This window comes from Cryptomeria japonica, chromosome 10, assembly GCF_030272615.1.
Source record: "Cryptomeria japonica chromosome 10, Sugi_1.0, whole genome shotgun sequence".
Classification (NCBI taxonomy): domain Eukaryota; kingdom Viridiplantae; phylum Streptophyta; class Pinopsida; order Cupressales; family Cupressaceae; genus Cryptomeria; species Cryptomeria japonica.
The window spans coordinates 464,014,451-464,038,226 of record NC_081414.1 but is presented as its reverse complement, the minus strand read 5'-3'; the positions used below and the strand labels follow the sequence as shown (position 1 = coordinate 464,038,226).

At 37.7% G+C, this 23,776-nt stretch overlaps 1 protein-coding gene across 1 annotated transcript in view; it reads left to right on the top strand.

The window, feature by feature from the left end:
* LOC131859473 (uncharacterized) overlaps positions 1–23,776 on the top strand; it is an 86,537-nt gene that overhangs the window by 21,085 nt on the left and 41,676 nt on the right. The window contains exon 2 of the mRNA XM_059213260.1: positions 14,221–14,252. Within this exon, the coding sequence (XP_059069243.1) occupies positions 14,221–14,252 (32 nt within the window). The remainder of the gene's footprint in view (positions 1–14,220; positions 14,253–23,776) is intronic.

Genomic DNA, 23,776 nt, shown 5'->3' with positions numbered 1-23,776 from the left:
GAGCGAGTTTGGAGAAACTCTTCCTAAATCTGAATCTGCATTCAAAGCTACTTATTCGGGAAGCAGAAATATGATCCAAGAGAAAGTTCTACAAGGGTGTCCAGATATGAGAAGGAGATGAGTGAGCTTGAAGAAGAAGAGAGAGAGCTTGAAGCCCTGATTGCCAGAAGATTGCCTAAAGGTGCCGGTAAGCATGAAAGAAAGTTACCTCTTAAATGTTTTTCATGTAATAAGATAGGACATTTTGCCTCAAGGTGTCCGGAAAGAGTTTCTAAGAAGCCATTAAAGCCATATAAGCCTAAATATCAGAAGAGGTGTTATTTTGCTGCTGATGAAGGTGTAACAAATGATGAATCTGAGAAGGGAAATTCAAGAGATGAATGGGTGTTCATTGCTATCAAGGAAGATGATCCGATAGGTGCTGATTCTACTAGCTGCATTAATGAGGAGAAAGCTTTGGCTGTTAAAGTTGAAGAGAAGGATGAAAGGGTTACTGACAGTGGTTGCTCTCATCATATGACAGGTGATAAGAGTAAGTTTGTAAGTATGGAAAAGATGATGGTGGTGTAGTAAGATTTGGAGATGACAAAGCTGGTATAATCCGTGGTAGAGGTTCTATCTCTCTTGATGGTAAGCATAATACTGATGATGTCTTGTATGTTGAAGGTCTAAAGCATAATCTTTTGAGTGTTGGACAGATGGTTGATAAGGGATATGATTTGCAATTCAAGAATGACAAATGCAAGATCTTGAGTAGCTTCGGAATTGAAATTGCATCAGGTACAAAGACTAAAGGTAATATCTTTCACTTAAATGCTGGTGGTAAAAGTTGTTTGATTGCTCAGGTTGATGAAAGTTGGTTATGGCATAGAAGGATGTGTCATGTAAATTTTGATTGCATGGTTAAGATAAGTTCTACTCAAGTAGTGAGAGATCTACCTAAGTTGGTAAAGCCTTCTAATCTGGTATGTAAGGAATGTCAATTAGAGAAGCAGACAAGAGTTACTTTTAAAAGCAAACAGTATACTTCTAATGGAATATTGGATCTTGTGCATACTGATTTGTGTGGTCTTTCTAGAGTGAGAAGCTTGTAGGGTGACAGGTACTTCATGTTGCTGATTGATGATCATTCAAGGATGATGTGGGTTACTTTCTTAAGGGAGAAGTCTGAAGCATTGGAGAAGTTCAAGATTTTCAAAGTTATGGTTGAGACAGAAACTGGATTGAAGCTGAAGTGTCTGAGATTTGACAGAGGTGGTGAATTTACTTCCGGTGAGTTCAATTCTTTTTGTGAAGAGCATGGGGTGAAGAGACAACTATCTGCTCTCCAGACCCCTCAGCAGAATGGTGTTGTGGAAAGAAAGAATAGAACAGTTCAAGAAGTTGCTAGAACCATGATGATGGAAGGAAATGTTCTGCATATCTATTGGAGAGAAGTTGTGAGTACTATGGTATACACTTTGAATCGAGTTCATATCAAAGGTGATACCAGTAAGACTCCGTATGGGTTATGGTTTGGTCATGCTCCTACAGTTAGATATTTCAAAAATTTTGGTAGTAAATGTTATATCAAAAGAGATGAAGATCTAGGGAAGTTTGATGATAGATGTGATGAAGGAATCTTTCTTGGTTATTCTACTAAGAGTAAGGCCTACCGGTGTTATAATAAGAGATTGAGAAAGATAGTTGAAAGTGCTAATGTGAAGGTTGATGAAGGAAATGAGAGACAGATCAGATCTGGTGGATATGATTCAAATAATCAGGATTTTAGTGCAGATAAAGGAAAGCAAGTGCAAACCCAGAAACAAGTGCATATTGTTTCGGAAAAGCTCGAGAATGAAGGAGAAGGTGCAAGTGCTAGTGTTGAAGAAAGAGTTCAAGAGTCTAAAAATCATGAAAATCCTAAGACTCCCAGGTATGTAAGGTTAAATCATTCAGAAAATCAGATCATAGGAGATAAGAATAGAGGTGTGATGACTAGGAGAAGAATTGCTGAAGAGTATTGTTTGATTTCTAAGATTGAACCTAAGGATGTTAGTGAAGCTTGTAAAGATGAAAATTGGGTTAAAGCAATGGAAGAAGAATTGAATCAAATTGAGAAGAATAATACATGGATTCTTTTTCCTAGACCTAAGGATAAAAATGTAATTGGAACTAAATGTGTCTTTTAGAATAAGCTGGATGAAAAAGTTAAGTTGTTACGAATAAAGCAAGACTTGTTTGTAAGGGATATTCTCAGATGGAAGGTATTGATTTTGAGGAGACTTTTGCTCCGGTAGCTAGAATTGAAGCTCTTATATTATTTCTTGCTTATGCTGCTTACAAAGATTTCAAAGTTTATCAGATGGATGTCAAGTCAACCTTTCTTAATGGTGAGCTAGAAGAAGAAGTCTATATTGAGCAACCGGATGGTTTTCAGTTGACAGATCGGAAAGATATGGTTTGCAGATTGAAGAAAGCACTGTATGGATTGAAGCAAACTCCAAGAGCCTGGTATGCAAGATTGGATAGGTATTTGATGAAGCTTGGATTCAATAAAGGTACTCCTGATAGTAATTTGTATTTCAAGATTGATGATGATAACATCTTGATTGTTGAGGTATTTGTTGATGACATTATTTTTGGTGGAAATGATGGTTTGTGCAAGAATTTTGCTGATGATATGCAGAATGAGTTCGAGATGTCAATGATTGGTGAGATGAAATTCTTTTTGGGATTGCAAATTACTCAGTCAGGTAAAGGAATTTTTATATCTCACTCTAAATATCTGAAAGAATTGTTGAAGAAGTTCGGTTTGGATGATGCAAAGCCAGTTGGTACACCTATGGTGACATGCTGTAAGTTGACAAAGGATGATGACTTGTTGGTGTCTGTTTTATCATCTACCAAACATTAGGATAGGATACCCGAAGGTATTCTATCCTCTCCTGAAAAATCACTACTGATTCCAAGGTTTATATGTGCGAACAAGCGACTTTAGTGGAATAGCTTCTTGGGTAGTGTATGCTGGAATTTCAAGGGGGACTTACGTTTGACAAGTATCTTGAACTACTGGACTTAGATGGATTTAGCAATTTAGGTTCTTTTTTTTTGGGAATTTTTTGGGATTGAGACTTTCAAAAGAAAGGGAAAAGAGATAGGGTTTAGGAAGGCTAATTTAATCCTACGAATTTCGGAGACGGTATCAACTGGGTGCCCTCAAGAAACCAAACCTTGCTTCGCCACACTAGGGACAACTACACAAGGTCGGTGCAATCTTCAATGGGTTGTGCTTATGATCGAGATGTTGGGATGCACAGGGGATAGGCTCAGACTAATTTTGCACGGTAGAATGGAAATCATCCATTTACCAAAAGTATGAGCGGAGACACATCATCAATTGATACTTATCAAATCCTTCATTCAAATTAACAACAATGAAAGCAAATCTAGATTAATTTTAACTAAGTGTTGAGGCAATTGAAACCATGCAAATCATTCAAATAATAGAGATTACAAAGCAGTGCACATGCAATATATTATCTGGAAATGACCTTAAGCAACAATACAATACATCAAAAACCTCACACTTTTCAAATGAGAGGAGGCAACCTTATATAGTTTCTCAAAAATAAATGAAAGGCCGAGATCAAACAGTGATCAAGGGCCAAGATTGAAAGTCGAAACCTGAAATATTATCAGTTCAAACAAATGAAAGAGTGACAAGTGGCGCAGCTGCTAATTTCACTGAGGTGAGTGGCCCCTTTCCTCTTTCAGAGATTCAACGTATCTGGACACAATGAGCTTGACCTCCTCCATGGTGACACTTGGCAAACCGCCAATCTGGAAGTCGATGAGGTCCACATTGTCGGCGCATGTGGCAAGGATGCCTTCCCACTCCACTGCTTGGGTGAGGAAGTTGTCATCGATGGAGAGGAAGTTTGCAATCTTCGAAAGATCACCTTTGTCAATCATCCCTGAATCCCGAAAGAAGCTCGTCTGAATCCTGGCTCTCAGGTTCTCTGCTTGTAAATGCTTCTCCCTTAGGCTTTCCTTCTTCCAGATCTCTAACGCCACACGGAATACCTTGCCCAGGATCTCTCTAACACTTGCCTCTGTCTCAAAACACTTGGTCTCGGATTTCTTCAGAACCTCAATCCGAGTGACCAGAGCATAGTACCACGTGCCAAAGTCGTACCTGTCTCCTATCTGTATGATGCCTGCATCCACTAAGCTCCTCTTTGACATGCCTCGGATAACCTTCAGGTGAGGGAGTATTTCATTCTGAATTTCATCCACTTCTTCCCAATTGGATGCTAGATCCTGGATACGATCAATCAACAAAGAAGTTGCCTCATGTGCTGATACTAAGTTTTCTACCAGGGTGTCAGCACGCACCGAAGCGTCTGAAATCCATTCCTTTCCTTGAGTGTACAAACCCTTCATATCATCATAGTCCTTCATTGATCCCTGTTGAAGAGGCTGTGGTGGAGTAGCCGGGGCTTCATGGTTGAGCGGGCTAGTAAGATGGAGAACATACTTCGTCCACTGTTGGTTCTCTTCTTGCACTTTCTTCCTTTTCCTTTTCATGAGCCAGCCTTGTCTTTAGAATGTTGCAGGAGTCATCAAAATATTGGATCTCTTGGTCCTGGGTAGGCTTACCCATCTTTATAGTGGTAACCTTGTAATCATTTGCGGTGACATTGTCCCTAGTCTTCCCTTCTTTGGGCACCGCTATCTGGACTGTCCTGAATCCGACACTGTCTCTCTGAATCAGGGAAAACTTCCTGGCGGGTTTGGGCGGTTTAGCTATAGCGGGTTCATTCACCTTCTCCAGGAATGCTGCGGTGACCTCCTCGGTTGAGTGGGCCTCCTTGGGAACCTTGGCCTTTATCCTTGCTCTCAGCCAATCCGGAATGGTTGATTGTTCTACAGTGTTCCAATCAAACTCATCATCTGCCTCTCCTGGGTTCGTTGGTATGCCATCCAAGAAGATTGTAGGTGCTTCAATTTGCCCCCTGTCTGGACTTCGGAAGACCTTTTCCACCACTTCCTCAACTAGCTGGGAAAGCACTCTTACTTCATCATCAATCACACAAATGTTCATCTCTTGCTCCCCAATTGCACTCTAATCAGGCGCAATGGAAGCAACACTTAGGATGGAGTGACTTTCGCTGGATTCTCTTCTCTCACCTACAACCCTTTTCCCTGTGACCTTTGTGGAGCTTCCACCCAACTCCTTCCTCTTTCGAGACCCAACACTTTCTGGATTTTGAGCATCACCGGCGGAGGTACAAAGGTCGACGGACAGAGTATCATCTACTCCCATTAATTCATAAGTCAAAGTCATACCTTTGGCCTTCAATTGTTTTGTCTTTTCAGACGCCCACCACCTTGAGTACTCAACCACCAACCTCATGAGGTCTGCTAGATCCGATTTCTCTCCCTCTGTCCAATCTATTAAGACTAAGGGTTCATTCTTCATCTTTTCAAAGCCCGACTGTTGAAGTTCTAGGCTTTCTTCTACCTGATCAGCAACTCTGAATACTTCCGTTGCTCTCACCATACTCAAAGGAATTCTTGACCAGAACCTCTTTCGGATCTCGAAACTATCGGCTGCATTAGCCCAGTAGTCTTCTAGATCCAGTCTGTGCTCAAACGTTGTCCCTTCGATCTTCTTTATCCTATGGAATGGATCGAAATCCTTTCTTGCCTTGTATTGATAGAAGGGATACCAGGCCAGTTCTTTCTCAGCGATGGCTGCAGCCTGTGATGATGGACATGTTTCCAGCCCATTACCAATTGTAAGTGAGGACGTCCCTGCCTTCTTTTGCTTATCCCTTTGAATCACTATATACTCCTCCAATTGTCTCACAACCTCGAGCGACACCACTCGGTTGGTAGGGTAAGCTGGAAGCTTGTATGGAGGCCCAGAGAATCCCTGAATTCGGAGGTAAGTGAACTTTGGATATTGGATGTACCAACACCCGAACCGACCGATAAAGTCCATAGACTCTTGAGAGAGCCTCTGGTGCAGGCCACCTTGAAGTGTCCAGGTAATGTGCATCAGGAAGGTATCATTCACCCTTTTGAAATGGAACTTCTCCTCCATGTGGAGTTGGGGATAGCAATCATATACTGGAAATTGGTTCTCCTTGTTCCCAACTTCTCCTCTACATGTGAGACCTCTGTACCTGTAGGTCCTGGCCAAAGAATAAAACAAGTAAGAACTCATGAAGAAAGTCCTATTCGCCTCCAGGTTCCTTAGCTGGCTGTCTAGGTTGTCGCTGATCATCCGGGCCCAGTCTATCATTTTTACTCCATTGATTATTTCATTAATGAAATAATACATCCAGGGTTCGAATGGAGCTCCCTGAGGATTTCCTATTATTCTATTGAGCAGGACAATCATGTCCCCAATGTCCTCCTTGAAGTATGCTTGCATTAGGCTCTTTCTGTGGAGTTTGGAGGCGCCCTTCCTCGGCTTGTCTAGCTAGGAATGGTTAACTATGGCATCATATTCCTCTAGGTGGTCATGGTACAGACTGTTAGCTTCGTCCTTTGTCATATATACTGCGTTGTGGTACTCAAGGATCCTGAAGACCTCTCTGATGGCCTCATCGCTGACATTCGCCAACACTCTTCCATCAGGTGCAACAATATCCTTACTGATGGGGTTGTAGTGTTTGACACATTCGACTACTAGTTCATTGCACTGCATGGTGGGGAGGAAGCCGACAGCGTGCACGATACCACTCTTCATCATTTTTCGCGCAATGGTGGTAGGCACAAGATTGTCCAAACCAAACATTCGCTTCTTAAACTCCCTCAGATTGATGTGTCCGAGGTTGGTGTCGTTGATGTTCTTCCACTTTGAAGTCATCCTCGACTTTGGAGGAGCATCTTTGTCTACCTGGAATTTCAAAACGTATAAGGCCTGCAGGCAAACAATGGGAATTGTAAAGTTAGAAAAGGATTTGCAAAGTTTTGAAAGTAACGGAGCTGCGAAATGGCTAAGTGTACGAAAATTTTCCCTTTTTTATTCTCATACTTAGCCATAAAATTGGAATTTTCACCTTAAAACCCTCAGTCTTAAGGTTGGTTGTGGTTACCACCAAGTGTCAAAACTTTCAAAAAAATTTCATACTTAGCCAAAAAAAATGATTTTCTTCCTCCAAAATTTTCGAAAAAATCATTTATTAAATTCTAGAAAATATTCAGAAAATTCACAATTTTAATTTCACCTCTGACTTGGATAGAAGTAAGGCTAGAATTTTCTCCGAAATATTCAGAAAATTCAGAAAAGTTTGGATGATTCTTCCTGGTACTAGTTGCCTTTCTCCAGAAATCTGTAAACCTTTTGCCAAAAAATATTATCCAACTTTCAGCAATATCTAGAATTTTCTCCAGATGATCTTCAAACTGACATACCTTACTAAGCTCTCCTTAGTAACTTTGAACTTCTTGGTGTAATAATGAAGTTGATAATGACGTATTTGTAGACAAGGTTAAATCTTCAAGTAAAACCCCTAAAATCATCCAACTCATACTTCTAATTTTAAAAAAAACTTTCCATTTTGAATTAATATCTCAATAATTTTCCAATATTCCTTCAATATTCTCTTTTTCCAGGAAAAAAAAAAAACTTTCCATTTTGGATTTGTTTTGAGGATTTTTAATAATCCTTAGATATTTTCTTCATTTTAGATTTAATTTTGAAATCTCTGTGGATTTTGTGACATCATGTTGACTTTGTTTGACCTTCCATGTGTAGGCGGACCTTTAATGGGTTGTTTTCATCTTGGGCGGACTTTAGGAAGGACTCCATCAAGGCGAACTTTGAAGGTTTAAGGCATAGGGTGGACTTCAGGCAAGTCCTTCATGGCCTAGGCAGACTTTGGTGGCTTCTCCACCTTGGGCGGACTTCTAGCGCCTCTCCTCATTGGGCGGACTTTGGAGAGTGCTCCCACATGCTTGGGCGGACTTTGGTCACTCCTCCTCCTTAGCCTCCAACCTTGGCGGACTTTAAACTTGGCACCTCCTACCTTGCTCTCTTACTTTGGCGGACTTGGGAGAGGGCTCCATCATGACCTCCATCTGGCATGGCGGACTTTGGCTAAGGCACCTTCATGGCCTCCATTGTTGATGTTATTTGGCTAAGGCATTGGGGCGGACTTTGAAGTTAGCTCCCACATGACCCCTTTAGCCTTGGCGGACTTTAGACTTGGCACCCACATGACCCCTTTAGCCCTTGGGCGGACTTTGGAAGGCTCCCCTCATAGCTCTCTTCAAGGCAAAATTTTGGCTAAGGCATGGGGCGGACTTGAGGCTTAGCTCCCACATGACCCCTTTAGCCTTTGGGTGGACTTTGGAAGGCTCCCCTCATAGCTCTCTTCAAGGCAAAATTTTGGCTAAGGCATGGGGCGGACTTCAGGTTTAGCTCCCACATGACCCCTTTAGCCTTTGGGCGGACTTTGGAAGGCTCCCCTCATAGCTCTCTTCAAGGCAAAATTTTGGCTAAGGCATGGGGCGGACTTCAGGGTTAGCTCCCACATGACCCCTTTAGCCTTGGCGGACTTTGAGGTGTGCTCCTTCATGGCCTCCATCAAGGTGAAAATTTGGCTAAGGCATTGGGGCGGACTTTGAAGGTCCCTCTTCATGACTCTCCTAAGGCATGGCGGACTTTGGCCTTAGCTCCCACATGACCTCTCTAGGGTGTGGCGGACTTTAGGCATCCCTCCTCTTGCTTGGGCGGACTTTGGTGGTGCTGGCCATCATGGCCTCTTCAACAGATGGCGGACTTCTGGCTTAGCACCCATGTGACCCCCAAAGGCATGGCGGACTTTGAGGTGAGCACCCATGTGACCTCCCCAAACATGGCGGACTTCAGGGTGAGCACCCACACAGCCTTCTAAGGCATGGCGGACTTCAGGCAAGGCTCCTTCATGGCCTCTCTTGCATCATGGTGGGGTTTGAACCTGCAAAAATACTTCAAAACCCTTGTTAGCCAGACTTAGAATAATTTTCAGAGAAATTTCAAAATTTCACAATTTAATCTAATTTAACCGGATAAACTTGAAATTTGAAATCCATGCTTAGGTGGATCATCTGAGGCATCACGCCCCCTAAAATCTAGGGATTTGGCTTTTTAGGTCAAAACTTGGATTTTTCGAGTTCCGGTTGAAGCTGGTTAGTGGTGCAAGTGTAAACCCTAGGTTTGCATCCCGAAAAAACAAAAAGCCTAAAATCTAGGGATTTAGCTTTTTTAGGTCAAAACTTGGAATTTTCGAGTTCCGATCGAAGCTGGTCAGTGGTGCAAGTGTAAACCCTAGGTTTGCATCCTGAAAAAGCAAAAAGCAGACATCCCTAAAAAGTAGGAAAAACTTTCTAAAAATAGCCATACCGGGGATCGGGCTAAAAATACCAAAAACGAAACTTCCTAAAAAATAGGAAAAAGCAAAAAAAACAAACTTTCTTAGAAAGTTGTCCAAATTCGTCCAAATCGATTGCAATCTTCGTCCTTTGGCCTTTCTAAGCACTCTGGTGGTGTTCACATTTTGGAATCACATAACTTGCAAAAACTAACTTTCAATCGTCAGGGCCTAAAATGCTTTGAACTGGACAAGGCTTGGTGAAACTGCAGCAAAAGGTCACAAGACACTAACAAAACCCTAGAAAGCAGGAAAATCAGAGGGTCCCCAGTAGCAATGGGGCGATGTGTGAAAAAGGTCACAACATGACTCTCCGAAAGCAAATCAGACTAGATACAAATCTATGATTGGTGGATTGTTGTATTTGACTCAGACTAGACCAGATATTATGAATGTTGTTTGTCTTGTTGCTAGATTTCAAGGTGATCCTAAGGAATCTCATGTTGTTGTTGTTAAAAGAATTTTCAGATATTTGAAAGGGACAGTTGATTTTGGTTTGTGGTATCCTAAAGACGATGACTTTACTTTGAGTGCGTTTACTGATGTTGATTGGGCAGGTGATATTGATGATCGAAAGAGTACAATTGGTGGTGCATTTTTCTTGGGAAAGAGATTGGTTTCATGGATGAGCAAGAAACAGAATGCTATTTCTTTGTTTACTGCAGAAGCTGAATACATTGCTGCTGCTAGCAATTGTAATCAGGTGGTATGGATGAAGTAGATGTTGAAGGATATTAGAGTTGTCTTTGATGAGCCTACTGCTATATACTGTGATAAGTCAAGTGCTATCAACATTTCTAAGAATCCGGTGTTTCATTAAAAGACCAAGCATATATCAATCAAGTTTCATTTCTTGAGAGAGAAGGTGAATGAGAAGGAAGTCAGATTGGAGTATGTATCTACAAAGGAACAGTTTGCAGATATCTTCATGAAAGCTTTGCCTAAAGATACTTTTGAATATCTCAGAGAGAAGCTAGGGGTGATTGCCCCTCCTGATGAGAACTAAGATGCATGGAGTTGCATCAGTCCAGTGAGCTTCACATAGATATATTGTGATCCAGATTGGTGAGTGAGGGTGCTACTTAGGGGGAGTAGTCAGTGTTGTGGTTCAGGTGTTTAGATTTGTGAGTTTGCTCTAAGGGGGAGAGATTATGATTTGCATATGTGCCTTTTGCATTGATGTTGAAGGGGGAGAGAAGCATGTGAAAAACTGCTATATCATGAGCTGATCTCAAGGGGAGATTATTGAGAGTTATGGGATGATTGTTGGTTGTTGATTTCTTTCTTTGCATTGATTGTTTTTCACATTCATATGTTGCCATCAATGCCAAAGGGGGAGATTGTTGGATATTGTTGAGAAGTTTGCTGGAATGATGTGTTGCCATTGATGTCAACATATTCTTCGGTGTATTCCAGTTTTGCAGTTAGATTGGATGAGTTGGTTTGGCTACTGTGTTGCAGATGAGCTGTTGTGGATTAATGGGTTTTGAGATATTTATCTCTAGTTGATTCTACGAAAGTTTTAGAGGTTCGCATGATGATTTGATCGTGTTATAAGATCCGGTATTGTGGTTAGTTTTCAATTGTTCGTGTTATTCGGTATTTTGGATTGTGCTCTGCATTGCTCTAGAATTACAATATCTTGGTTTGCGGATTTGACAGTGTTTGAGACGTTCAAGTGTATTCTCAATTCAGATGGCTCGTGATTTGGAAGTCCGCAAGTGAATCTTTCAGTTTGACAGTCAGTTGCTTTGATGTTCTTGAGGTTTGGTATAATGTTGATGATGATTCTAGTAAGTGGTGATGTTGCGGTTATTTCTATGGTGATTCGCGTTGCTTGTGGATGTTTCTAGATCGTGCTCTATCCGTGTTGTTGGTTTGCATTGATTGTTGTGTGCGATATTGATCATTTTATTGATTCGGTGGTGTTCTTCGTGTTAAGTGACATTTATGATGATTGTAGCATGTTGCGGATGATCGAGGCGTAATTCTTGTTGGTGTTGCGTGTTCGAGGAGTTGATTTAGGTCCAGACTATGTCTTAGCCGACATTGTTTTGGTCTGCATATGTTGTTGTAGTGTGTAGGGATATTATTTTGTAATTTGTGTTAAGGGTTGAGCCAACCTTGAAATATAGGTTGATGAATTGTATAAATACATGTAATATTCATTTGAGAGATGTAATGCGTGTGCGAACATTGATTTAATCTTTCAATAGCAGAGGAGAAGTGCAAAGAAGTGTGTAGAAGTGTGAAAGAGTAGAGTTTGTGTTATGTGCTTAATCGAAACTATAACCCGGCATGAGGAGATGCTATTTCATCAGTTCATGATCCTCTGGATGTAATCCGAATGTTTTTGTAAGGCAGTGAGCCTTCCCAAGGGTTGTAGCCCTTTTTGTTACTTGTTTTGAGCAGTGAGCTCTACATAGTGTGCCTGAATGCATGTGCTTTACCCATTGTAATATTTCACTTACTCCTAATAGGGTATTATCTCATTGTGGGTAGGTTCCCACCGTGGTTTTTCCCTTAACCGGGTTTTCCACGTCAAAAATCTTGGTGTTATGTGTGTTATTGATGTGGTGTTGATTTGTGCTTTAATTGTTAATCATCAGATCTGAATTTGAGTTTAAGTAAAGTTTGTGAGCAAACTGATTCACCCCCACCCTCTCAGTGTGCTGCATTGTTGCCAACAAGACGACCCCAATCAATGCTAGTGTTATACACCATTTTATCCTTGTAAAAAAATTGGAATATTAGATTGTCTATTGGGTTTAGATTTTTAGTTGGGTTCCACTCATATGGAACTAAATTCCCGTGTTTGCCTTGGGATCCAAAATATACCTTAAGGATTTGAATAGTGCTATCATGAATAGATTAATGCTTCATTTACCTTTTTCTGCAAGAATAAGTTTTTTTATTTGTAGTTCCAAAGTCAATTGGTGTTGAGGCATGCTAGTGACAGCTGAATTATGCATCCTTGCAGAAATGAGGCTCACTTAATTTGCAATTAGGAACAATTTAATCTTTAGAACCTTAGGGAAGCCCAATAGGGTCTATAGAGCCTAAATTGTAGAAGAGGAGACCTTGTTTTGTTAAGGGCCTTAATCACATTGTTCCTTGGTAAGGATTCTCTCAATTGTTTTAATTCTCTGATCTCTATATAAGGAGATGAATCTCTTTGTAATAATCATCTTGTTAATTGATAGAATATTAAAATATTGTGTTCTATCAATTATTACAATATGGTGTCAATGCAAGGTGTCACATGAAATGAAGTTGAATCTTGTGATGGTTTCAAGGTTAAATCACAGGTTGGTGTTGTTTGTGTGAACAGATTTTTTTCAAAGAATTACTAAAATATAAGGCTTACAGTTGTAATAGTGTCACCTTAGTGGCAAGTTTTATTTCTATTTTTTTGGTTCGCTATTTTTAGCTTTAAGTGAGTCATTTAATGTATATCTGTTTGGGTGGTTCCATTCTCTAATCCTCTATAAGGAGATGAACCTTTTTGTAACGATCATCTTGTTAATTAATAGAATATTAAAATATTGTGTTCTATTAATTTTTACAATAATGTACCTACACCTCAGAGGCATCCTCTAGTAAAAACCAGGGCTTCAAAGCTGAGAACTCAAAATACCAAGACCAACCTTGTCATCTCCTGTTATTCCTATGGGTTTGATTACTAACTGTTGGGAAATTTAGTGGCCTACAAAAGGTATTAGGGAAAATATAAATGTTTTTGTAGTGGCATCTTCTTGGTTTGCGTACTTAGTTTACCAAGGTTTCCGTAAGGTCTTTATCTGGAGCCCGAGTGTACTTGGAGGACAACATCTACACAAACAGATTTGAAGGTTATTAGAGGAAAACAAATGAGGCCAATAGAGAGCTAACTCTACACAATAGGAGTGTTTTGCAAGCAAACAAAATACAAAGAGCAATGTAATTAGTGTAAGGACAACTCATTGAGGTTATCTTGATATGACTAAAAATTACATGTGTTAAATCCCATGAAAAATTGAAGTCTAATTAAAATGCCTAAGAAAGCCTTCACCCATTTAACATATTATATGGGTAGGTTGTGATTGGATAATCCCAAATTGGTAAGAATTGTGAGACAAAGGTAGCTTCTAGGACATTACATGCTCCAAAAGCTTTGCCAATGGGAAAAGGGGCTAGAGGGTGAAAAACCCAACGCAATGAATGTATTCCTCATTCCCTCCCTCTATTAGCAGATGCTAAAAGGTTCTGGTGTGCTAAGTGGGTCTCCTTGTCTTGTAATTATTATCAACATAAATGAGCAGAAGTGTCATTGTAATGACTACTCATTGAGATATTTAAAAATTACAAGGGTGGAATCCAACAAAAAATTACAATCTAATTAAATATGGTCATGAAAACCTACGCCTAGTTACAAATATAAATTTTGTTAAAAATCCTTGTAGATGTTAAGGAAATTATTTGGACAATATTTGAAACTGATTTATAATTAATTGAGGTGTGAAATAGCATTTTTCCATTTGTGATGGAATGGGAATCTTGGTTTCTTTTGTTTTACATGTAAATTTTTTTCTTAATGGCTTGCCTTCTAGAGTCTTCGTAGTTCTTACATTCATTTTTTCTGAGATGGGATTAGCTGATATGTATTCTAAATTTTGCCATTTCAGGCTCATTTATCTGAAGGAAAATCATTCCGCAAAAACATTCAAACTAATATATTGGAAATAAATGCTTGCTACTGATACACATTCTAAATTTCTCTTGTTATAAAATTCTTATTCTCATTGTTTGTTTGATCTTTATGTGCTTGCAGAAAGATGGTTTGAGGAACCTTCTAAAAACCAGGTGTGTTTTTTTGTACCTATATCTTGGTTTGGATTTTTCAAGTGCAATTAAAAGAAACAAATACGGTGATAAACCTCTTTCTACCTATGGAAGTAAACTCGAATGGTATATAGGAAATCTGGTTCCTCATTGCTTGACTCCCTATATTGCCAGATATAGGTCTACCTATTTAATGTGTTCATTTTTATATTTCTTATTTCCACTGATTTGCAATTGTATGTTGTCAATTGTTGTGATTGCGTTTAGATTTCTTTATATCATTATTTAGTTATTTCGTTTCAAGCTTGTAATACGTGGAAGTTTCTTTCATGTTTTAGCTGCACTTTCTTCTCACAACTTTTTTCTAGTAGTATAAACCATCTCTTTCTTCCTCTCTTTAATTATCCGTAGTCTTAATGGTCTCATTTTGTTTTTGTTAAATTGATAAATATGCACCTTTGTTGCTCTTCAGGCACTTAGTGTTTGCTATCAGTTATTGTTATGTTTAAGAATTCAGAGAGATGGATGGTTTAATACTCAAGGTGCTAATTACTAAACCTGTAAAAAAATAGTAATAAAAAATGCCATGTTTCAAATTTGCTTGTCAAACATTTTTGTAGATTCTAGGTCTCTGGTGAATTCAAACTTATTTTATGAGTGATTCTGTAAGTTAGTGATTTGTCAGGCAAGATGGGGGTTGCATAGGAACTAGAAGTGAAAATTCCAAAGCTAGGAGAGCATGGTTTTTGTCCTTAAATAGTTTTTTATGAATCTGACCTAAAATGAACAGAACCAGCACTGCATTACCTGTTCAGTATTGGTGTGATGGCCAGCAGACCCCTTCAAATTTTGGTTTGCAGTTCAATCTACCTGTACAAATATGTATAGCTATGCCATATGAATATTACAAATTTGTCAACATTTTCAGCAATTTCTCACAATCCTTTCATTTCTGAATATCACAATACAATCTTCCATCATATAATGCAGGAAACACTAATCAAATATCGAAGTTCAAGTCGTGAACAGCATGAAACAAAGTTGGAAAACATTTTAGTTTCAGAAGTTGATGATCAAATAGATTTAATTTTAAGTCCATAATACATATGGCAAGTGCCAACATATGAATGCAAATTTCAAGATCTTAAAATATACAATAAATCTCTAGTTACACACAGAAGACAATTGTGTGTATTTTTATATACAATATACGATAAATCTCTCTCTCTCTCTCTCTCTCTCTCTCTCTCTCTCTCTCTCTCCATATATTTATATCCACCATGAATTCCCATTTATTAACTATGTTTCACATAAATGACATGTACTGCTTTGAATTCCAGGTAATATGCATCTGATTAAACATTTCATATAGGTCTTTCTGGCTGTCATCATTCTTTCTGCATTCATAAAATAGATATCCACATGTACAAAATTGATGCATATTTAATGGAGTGAACTTCAACAGATTGAGACACATTATCTTCCAGTTTCAGGGTACTGTTTTCCATAGTGTCCCAATCCCCATTTTTTGGGTTTTTTTTGCATCAATTTACACTATACTACTTGCTGTATTCATGTTTTAAAAGAGTGAGATTGATGAAATTTTTCGTGGATTATCTTTTCACATATTATATCACTACCTCATATGTGCAACTATGGTGTAGTCATTCTGAAAACAGATGTCAAGTACAATGTTGCAAGTTTCAGGTTAACCGCAAGAGGGTTATATGTATATAATCAGGATCTATATAGTACATTTTGAACATCTGTCCTTGGGCTTGTATAGATTGCATGCCTAAAGGCTTCTGTTTTGTGTCCGTTTTGTATCTTTTCTTTGCTCTGCAAACTGGTACCTAAAAAAAAGAGATTCAGGGACGATGCAATGCTGGCATATTGGCCATTCGGAAAATAAAAATGCAATATTAAACCTGATGCTTGATTATAAAAAACAAAATTAACACTGCAAATATGTGAAAGATAAATTTAGACATGGAAGACAACTATGAAGATGGGTTAATGCTTAATTAATGAATTGACAAACTGTAAAATGCAACTTAATTCAAGTGATATACCTCTTTGTTTTGAGAATTCTATATATGGAGTTGGAGGATAGTAATGCTGTAGCATTGATAAGGATTCTACAACTTGCATTGGAATTCTATTGGCCATCTTTATATAGAATAACGTGCAGCTGTGTCATAGGGTTCCCCAAATCTCAAGCAAGAAAGTTGAATTCTGGCAAAGCTCAAGCAAATCTTACAACATTGTTTCATTTTTCCCTAAATTCTCACAGAAAAGGGCTTGGAGGTTGTTCACTAAAACATATTTTAAAAACATGTTTTGGATGTTTTTTTGGAGTCTTGAAAGTTTTCTGTTCATTCTTGTTGTCCTTGATGCATTAGTTAAACTAGGGGGCCTGGATCATGGACATCATAGTGGAGTTCTCTGTTGATGCATTAACTTAACCTAACAATTGCTATACCCAACATTTCTAGACATGGAGTGTTTCATACACATTGGATGCCAAGAATTGAAAGCATTTTTATTGACCAATCCATTGTTGCAGACGTGGTGGTTGTTGATTATTTTGTCATTTGTGATGTCCCCAAACTGAACCTCATCAGTATTGTTAATATTAAGAAAGCTCCCTGTATTATCTTTATAAATGATATATTACATGGATAAGCTATTACAAGACCACATATGGAGTTTATCACAAGTATTATGTGTTAACATCATAAGTGCTGCCAACCTTCGAAGTTGTCAAATACCGTAGTCACACAAGGGGATAAACACTTCATAAAGATGACTATATATCATATCTGCATTGCGGGAAGTGCTTGAGGTTGATGTCTCCAAATACGTTGGCTAACTATAGTGAATACACAAGTGGAAGTCAGCCAATGGAAGGCAGATTATGTGACTCGTCAGCAATTACCTTTGTGAAAATGGTAATGAATATCGGTTGATAAGGAACGCTGATAAGAGGAAACTCAGAACTACAAGTAGCGACTAATCTAATTTGGTGTGATCACGTTAATAGCAAGTAATTTGGGGAGTGACTAAAATAAGATATTAAACATGATAAAGGGTCGATATATGGAAGAGATGCGATTAGGTTGACAAATGAACATGTCCCATAATTCCAAGGGACACATCCACCCAATGGAGCAAGTATATAATTGCATTAATAGCAAGGAGCGTAAGGTGACTAGGGGAATTCATTTAGAGTATCAGTTTTTAAGAGAAGTCTTTTTACAATTGAAATTTATAAGAAATCAGTCTTACATTCTAAAAGATTACATACGGGGAATTACGACATATACATCCCCTTATTGGTTCTTTGACGTGAGGATTGACCCTTGGGGAATTATCATAATACACTAGATAAGCCTGACAAGCATCCATTCCAGAAGTACAATCACTATTATTCATGTGGAGGTCTCACTGATCTAATTGGAATCATTCATGTTCATCATGGATGAGTATATAGAGCCACGATTGAAAGAGGAAAGAGAGCAGTGGCCATCACTCAGTATCGTGGGAAGGATTATTAAGATTGATCACCAATAATTATTGAGGCCTAAGGGAAGACTTTGTTTATTTAATATTTTCCAGATTTTGGGATTATATATTATTTACATCATAGCAAGCTGTAATTCCACCATTCTACTAAGCCACTGGCACCTGAAACTAAATAATAGAATCAGAAACAGCATCCATCATTCTCACAGGGACATAAGGATCGAAATCAGACACAATGAATGGGCATAGGCATTTCATACATCAGACATAAGGAAGGTGGCAACAGATATAATGAGCAGATTGTCAATAAGGAGGCAATGTAAATATCAAGCACAAAGGAATTAAGATACAGCAGCCTTGGTATGATCCAATACACCCCTGAAGAGCAGCGATTAAGAGAGGTATCGTAACAATTGAAGGCATCCAATCTATAAGAAGAAAAAATAGCCTACTTCATAAAGATAGCCACGGAAGGAATATGAGTGGAACAGTATTGAAGATCTATATGGAGGAAATAGAAGTAAACTATTTACGATGAATATTTATATGTTCAAGGAAATATTTAAAATAAAGATATCATAAAAGCCTAATTTAACTAGAAGATTGTATATGGAATAAAGGAAGATCTTGAGCAAAACAAAGGGAAATAGTTGAGCAGAATTAGAGAGGAAGTATGAGCTATTTATTTTTTTCTGATTTGGATCTATCTAGTAGAGCAGAATTCTACAATATAAAAGCACATATCTCAAGTATATAAATCAAAGAAAGCCATCAAGATAAGTTCCATCTTCCAAAATTATTCTTAGCATTATGATTTAAATATTATAGTAAAAATGTCTTTAGAATCACTGAAATTATATTTATAAATGTATTACAATTCTCACTTTGTTTCAGGACTGAATCAAGGTGAATCCCAAATGGGGACATTACATCATTGATGTCAAAGGTTTGTTGAAAAGAGAATTGGAATGAAATACTAGTCAAGCTGCTGATTATTCATCGGATTTTCATCAACTGCTTGGTTATTTGCTTGAGCTACTTGGTTGCATGCTTGAGCTACTTGTATGTATCAAAGAAGTAATACCACTATGGAATTGTTTCTTTTTCAACATGCTGAAGATAAGAAGTCAAGAACTATTTCAATGAGTGTTGTGTAATTTTTGTATGATGTTTGAAGTGCTGAGTGGATTCTGAAAAGTTATTTTTTAAGGTTTGCATTTGAGTTGGTGCTTCTAGGAGGGTTGGTGCCCATTTCGTTACTGAAAGCTATTGATATGCTGTGGTTTTTTACTCGAAACGGTTTTCCACGCGAAATTTGGTGTCCTCGTTGATGTTTGCTCTATCTTTCTTTTATGTGTTTTCATGTGTCCAAAAGTTTTAAAATACCAATTCACCTCCCTCCCCCCTCTATATTTTTAGTGTGCGTTTCAATTGGTATCAAAGTAGGGTTCCTTCGGAAATAGAGCATTAACACTTGGAGGTTGATCTTGATTGCCCACGAGTTCTCTTGAAGGTCTTGCTATGAATAGGGCACCTTTATTTTGATGGCTACAACTATGCATTCTGGAGTGTTCGAATGTGTACTTATCTAATGTCACTTGGTTTCGATGTTTGGTTACTCAATTCCTTCAATTCCTCCAACGGATGCTAATGGGCAGAAGGATTTTGAAAACAATGCAAAAGCCATGAATGCAATGTTATGTGGTTTGTTCGAGACAACATTTGTGAAAGTTATTCATTGTGATACAACTCATGACATTTGGGAGAAACTTCAAAAAGCATATGAAGGAGATGACAAGGTTAAGAATGCAAAACTTTAGACTCATAGAAGAATTTTTTAAAGTCTCAGGAGTAAAAGTTGAGCCACTATAGTTCAGAAAATTTTAAGGTCCTTCCTTTGTGATTTGATGCATAGGTTTCAGCTATTGAAGAGATGAAAGAACTTGATAAGTTGACTGTTGATGAGCTTCATGGCATTCTAACAGCCTATGAGATGAGAACAAACTCTAATTCTTCATTCAAAAGGGAGGCAGCCTGCAAAGCTTCAAAGAAAGGAAAAGACAAGGAGTGTTTATTTAGTGAAAGTTTTCATGAAGAATCTGATTCTAAAGAGACACATTTCATGAGGAAGTTGAAGAAAGGGTTTGGTAAATATAAAGGCAAGTTGCCTTTCAAGCATTTTAATTGTGGCAAGGTAGGACATTTTGTAGCTAAATGTCCATATGCAAAAAGTGAGGACAACAACTATGAAAAGATGCCCAAATTCAACAAGAAGAAGTATAAGGGAAAAGAGAAAAAGTATTAGAAATCCAAAAAGACTTTCTATTCAAAAGAAGAAAGTTGTTCATCCGATGTTAGTAATGGAGAGTCTTTAAGTGAAGAAATATTGTTTATGGCCATAGAAGCAGTACACACTGAAAATCAAGAAGATAAAGATCGTATTGATGAAGAAGGAGAAGTGGATTTTGAAGAACTAATAAGCGCTCTAAGTGAAATCAAGAGACTTAAAAAGAAAAATCAGAATTTGAAGTTGCTGCTACAAGAAGAGAATGACACGAAAACTAAGTCATCTCAAGTTCTTGAAGAAGCAGAAAAATTGATAGTTGATTTGAAGGTTCAGGTTGAAGAAGCAAAGAAAATAGAAGAAATTAGAAATCAGCTTAAGCTCAATGAAGAAAACTGTGAGAGACTTGAAGCTGAAATTGTTTCACTTAGAAATTTAGATAAATCTTTGAGACATCTGAATCATGAGAAGATAAATAAGAAAAGTTCCATGTCATTGGATAAAGTCATTGGCTCACAATAATTGTCTATTTTGATAAAGGTGGAGTTGGTCTTGGAGAAGGTCAAAGTTCTAAGTCTACAAAAGAAGAATAGCTGAAGAACAACGTGGACAACATAAAGGATTCACCATCAAAAATCAGAAATCATACTTTCAAAAGGCCTCCTATCTCAAGACAAGCACTTATAACCAGGTTTAACAATTTTTTCTTTTATGGCTATTGTTTCACTTGCAATTATTTTGGACACAAGGCAATCGACTATAAAGTGTTTGCAAGAAATGATTTCAGACTTTCAAGGAGGAACTCTTTTGCTCCTCCGAGGAACTACAATGTTAAATGTTATAAATGTAATAACTTTGGTCACACTACAAAAGTTTGTAAAAGTGGTATGACAAATTTCTCTAAGTAGAACAAGAAGGTTGGAGAAGAGGACAAAGCAAAGGAGGTTACTAAGGTTTGGAGGAAGAAGGAGAAAGCAGTTTTAGTAGAATCCTTGATTGTGCAAACAACCTTTCTTGCACAAAATGAAAAAGCACTAATAGAGGCAAGGTAAGATTTGGTGGTAATGCTTTTGCAAAAATCAAAGGTAAAGGAACACTTGTTTTGGATGATGGAGAGACCAAAGTTGAGAATGTTTTATATGTAGAAGGTTTGAAACACAATTTATTAAGTGTGAGTCAATTGTGTGATCAAGGACATAGTTTAGTTTTCAATTTAGATTGTTGTGAAATTAGGAAAGATGGTAAATATATTGCTGATGCAAGTAGGGCTGCTAACAATCTGTACATACATTTTTGATGATATCAAAAGTGAAAAGTGTTGTTTGAGTCAGGTGGATGAAAGGTGGCTATGGCATAGGAGAATGGGACACATGAACTTTGATACTCTTGTTCAGAATAGCAAAAAGGAAGCTGTTAGAGACATGCCAAAGATTGCTAAACCTTCAGACATTGTTTGTAGGGAATGTCAGTTGGAAAAGCAAACAAGGAAGAACTTCAAATCAAAAGAGTTTTCGAGCACAAAGCCTCTTGAGTTGATCTGTATTGATTTATGTGAGCCTATGAGAACTAGGAGTATGCAAGGTGAGAAGTATTTTATGCTTTTTATTGATGATTTTTCAAGAATGACTTGGATTACATTTTTGAAGGAAAAATCAGAAGTGCTCTAGAAGTTTAAGGCCTTTAAAGCCTTATGGAGAATGAGAAGGGTTTGAAAATTAAATGTTTATGTTCAGACAATGGAGGATACTTCACATCAAACGAGTTTGTAAATTTTTGCGAAAAACACGGTATAAAAAGACAATACTTAGTTGCAAGGAGACCGTAACAAAATGGTGTTGTTGAGAGGAAGAATAGATCAGTCCAAGAAATGGTTCGTAATATGATGAATGAGTCTAAAGTGAATGATTCCTTTTGGAGAGAGGCAGTCCATATTGTTGTAAGACTGTTTTAGTTAAATATTTCAAATTTTTTGGTAGTCCTTGTTATATTAAGAGGGATGAAGACAATCTTGGAAAATTTGATCCTAGGGTTGATGAAGGGATTTTCTTAGGATACTCTTCTAAAAGTAAAGCTTATAGATGTTCTAACAATAGATTATGCAAGATTGTTGAAAGTGCTAATGTGAAGGTTCATGAGGATGCTAACATTCATGAGAAGATGCAAGATGATGATGGTATTTGTCAAGTAGATGAAGAAAAAAGTGTTGTTCAACAAATACCTTCAAATGTACAACATGGGACAATAGATGTAAATTCTGGAATTACACCTTCAAATGTACAACATGGGACAGCAGATATAAATTCTAAAAATGCATCTTCAAGTGTTCAACATGTGACAGTAGATGTAAGTACAGAAAATGCACTTACAAATGACCAAGGTAAGAACACATTTAGGACCTTTTTGAAGGCTTCATCAAATTTTGTTCAAAGAAACCATCCTATTGATCAGATTTTGCAAGAGGATAGACCAAGAGCCACAAGAAGTGATAACTATTCTGAAAATGAAGATATCTCCTTGTTGTCCATGATTGAGCCTAAAAGTTTTGAGTAAGTAGCTGAAGATAAACATTGGGTGGCAGCCATGGAAGAAGAACTTGATTAGATTCAGAGAAGTGAAACTTGGGAAATTATCCCAATGCCCAAAGACAAGAACGTGAGTGGTACAAAGTGGGTGTATAGAAATAAGTTAAATGAAGATGGTAAACTGGTGAGAAACAAGGCAAGACCTGTGTGTAAAGGTTATGCATAGGTTGAAGGTATTGACATCAAATAAACTTTTGCTCTTGTTGCACGTTTAGAAGCTATTATAATGTTTTAGCTTGTGCTTCTTTCGAAGGTTTTAACGTTTTTCAAATGGATGTTAAATTTGCTTTTCTGAATGGTAATTTGAATGAAGAAGTTTATATATAGCAGCTAGATGGGTTTGTTATATCAGAAAATCAAAATTATATATGCAAGTTAAAAAAGACACTCTATGGTCTTAAACAAGCTCCACATGCTTGGTATGCTAGACTAGACAGTTATTTGTAGCACAGGGATTCAGAATAGGGATAGTGGACATCACTCTGTATGTTAAAGAAGAATGTAATCTTATGCTGATTGTTGTAGTTTATGTCAATGATCTGATTTTTTGTAGTGATTGGGAAGAGATGTGTCAAGATTTTGCTACTAATATGAATAAATTTAAAATGTCCTTGAAAGGTGAGTTGTCATTCCTTCTTGGTTTGCAAAATTTGTCAATTAGATAGAGGCATTTTCGTTTATTGAACAAAGTATATTAGAGAGATGTTGAAAAGGTTTAGAATGAATGATTGCAATCCTGTGAGCACTCCTTAGGATGTAAGTTAAGTAAAATGATGAGTCTCCAGATGCTAATCAAACTTTGTACAGGTCTATGATAGGAAGTTTATTATATGTTACGGCTACTAGACTTGACATTATGCAAGCAGTTGGTTATTTTGCTAGATTTCAAGCTACTCCTAAGTATACTCATGTTGATACAGTTAAGAGGATCTTCAAGTATGTTAAGGGTACTATGGATTATGGGTTATGCTATCCTAAAGGTAATGATTTTACACTCATAGCTTATACAAATGTAGATTGGGGTGGTTCTGTTGATGATAGAAAGAGCACAAGTGAAGGTGCATTCTTTCTAGGTGGTTGTCTTGTATCTTGGTCGAGCAAAAAACAATCTTCTACTTCATTATTTACAGCAAAAGCAGAGTACATTGCAGTTT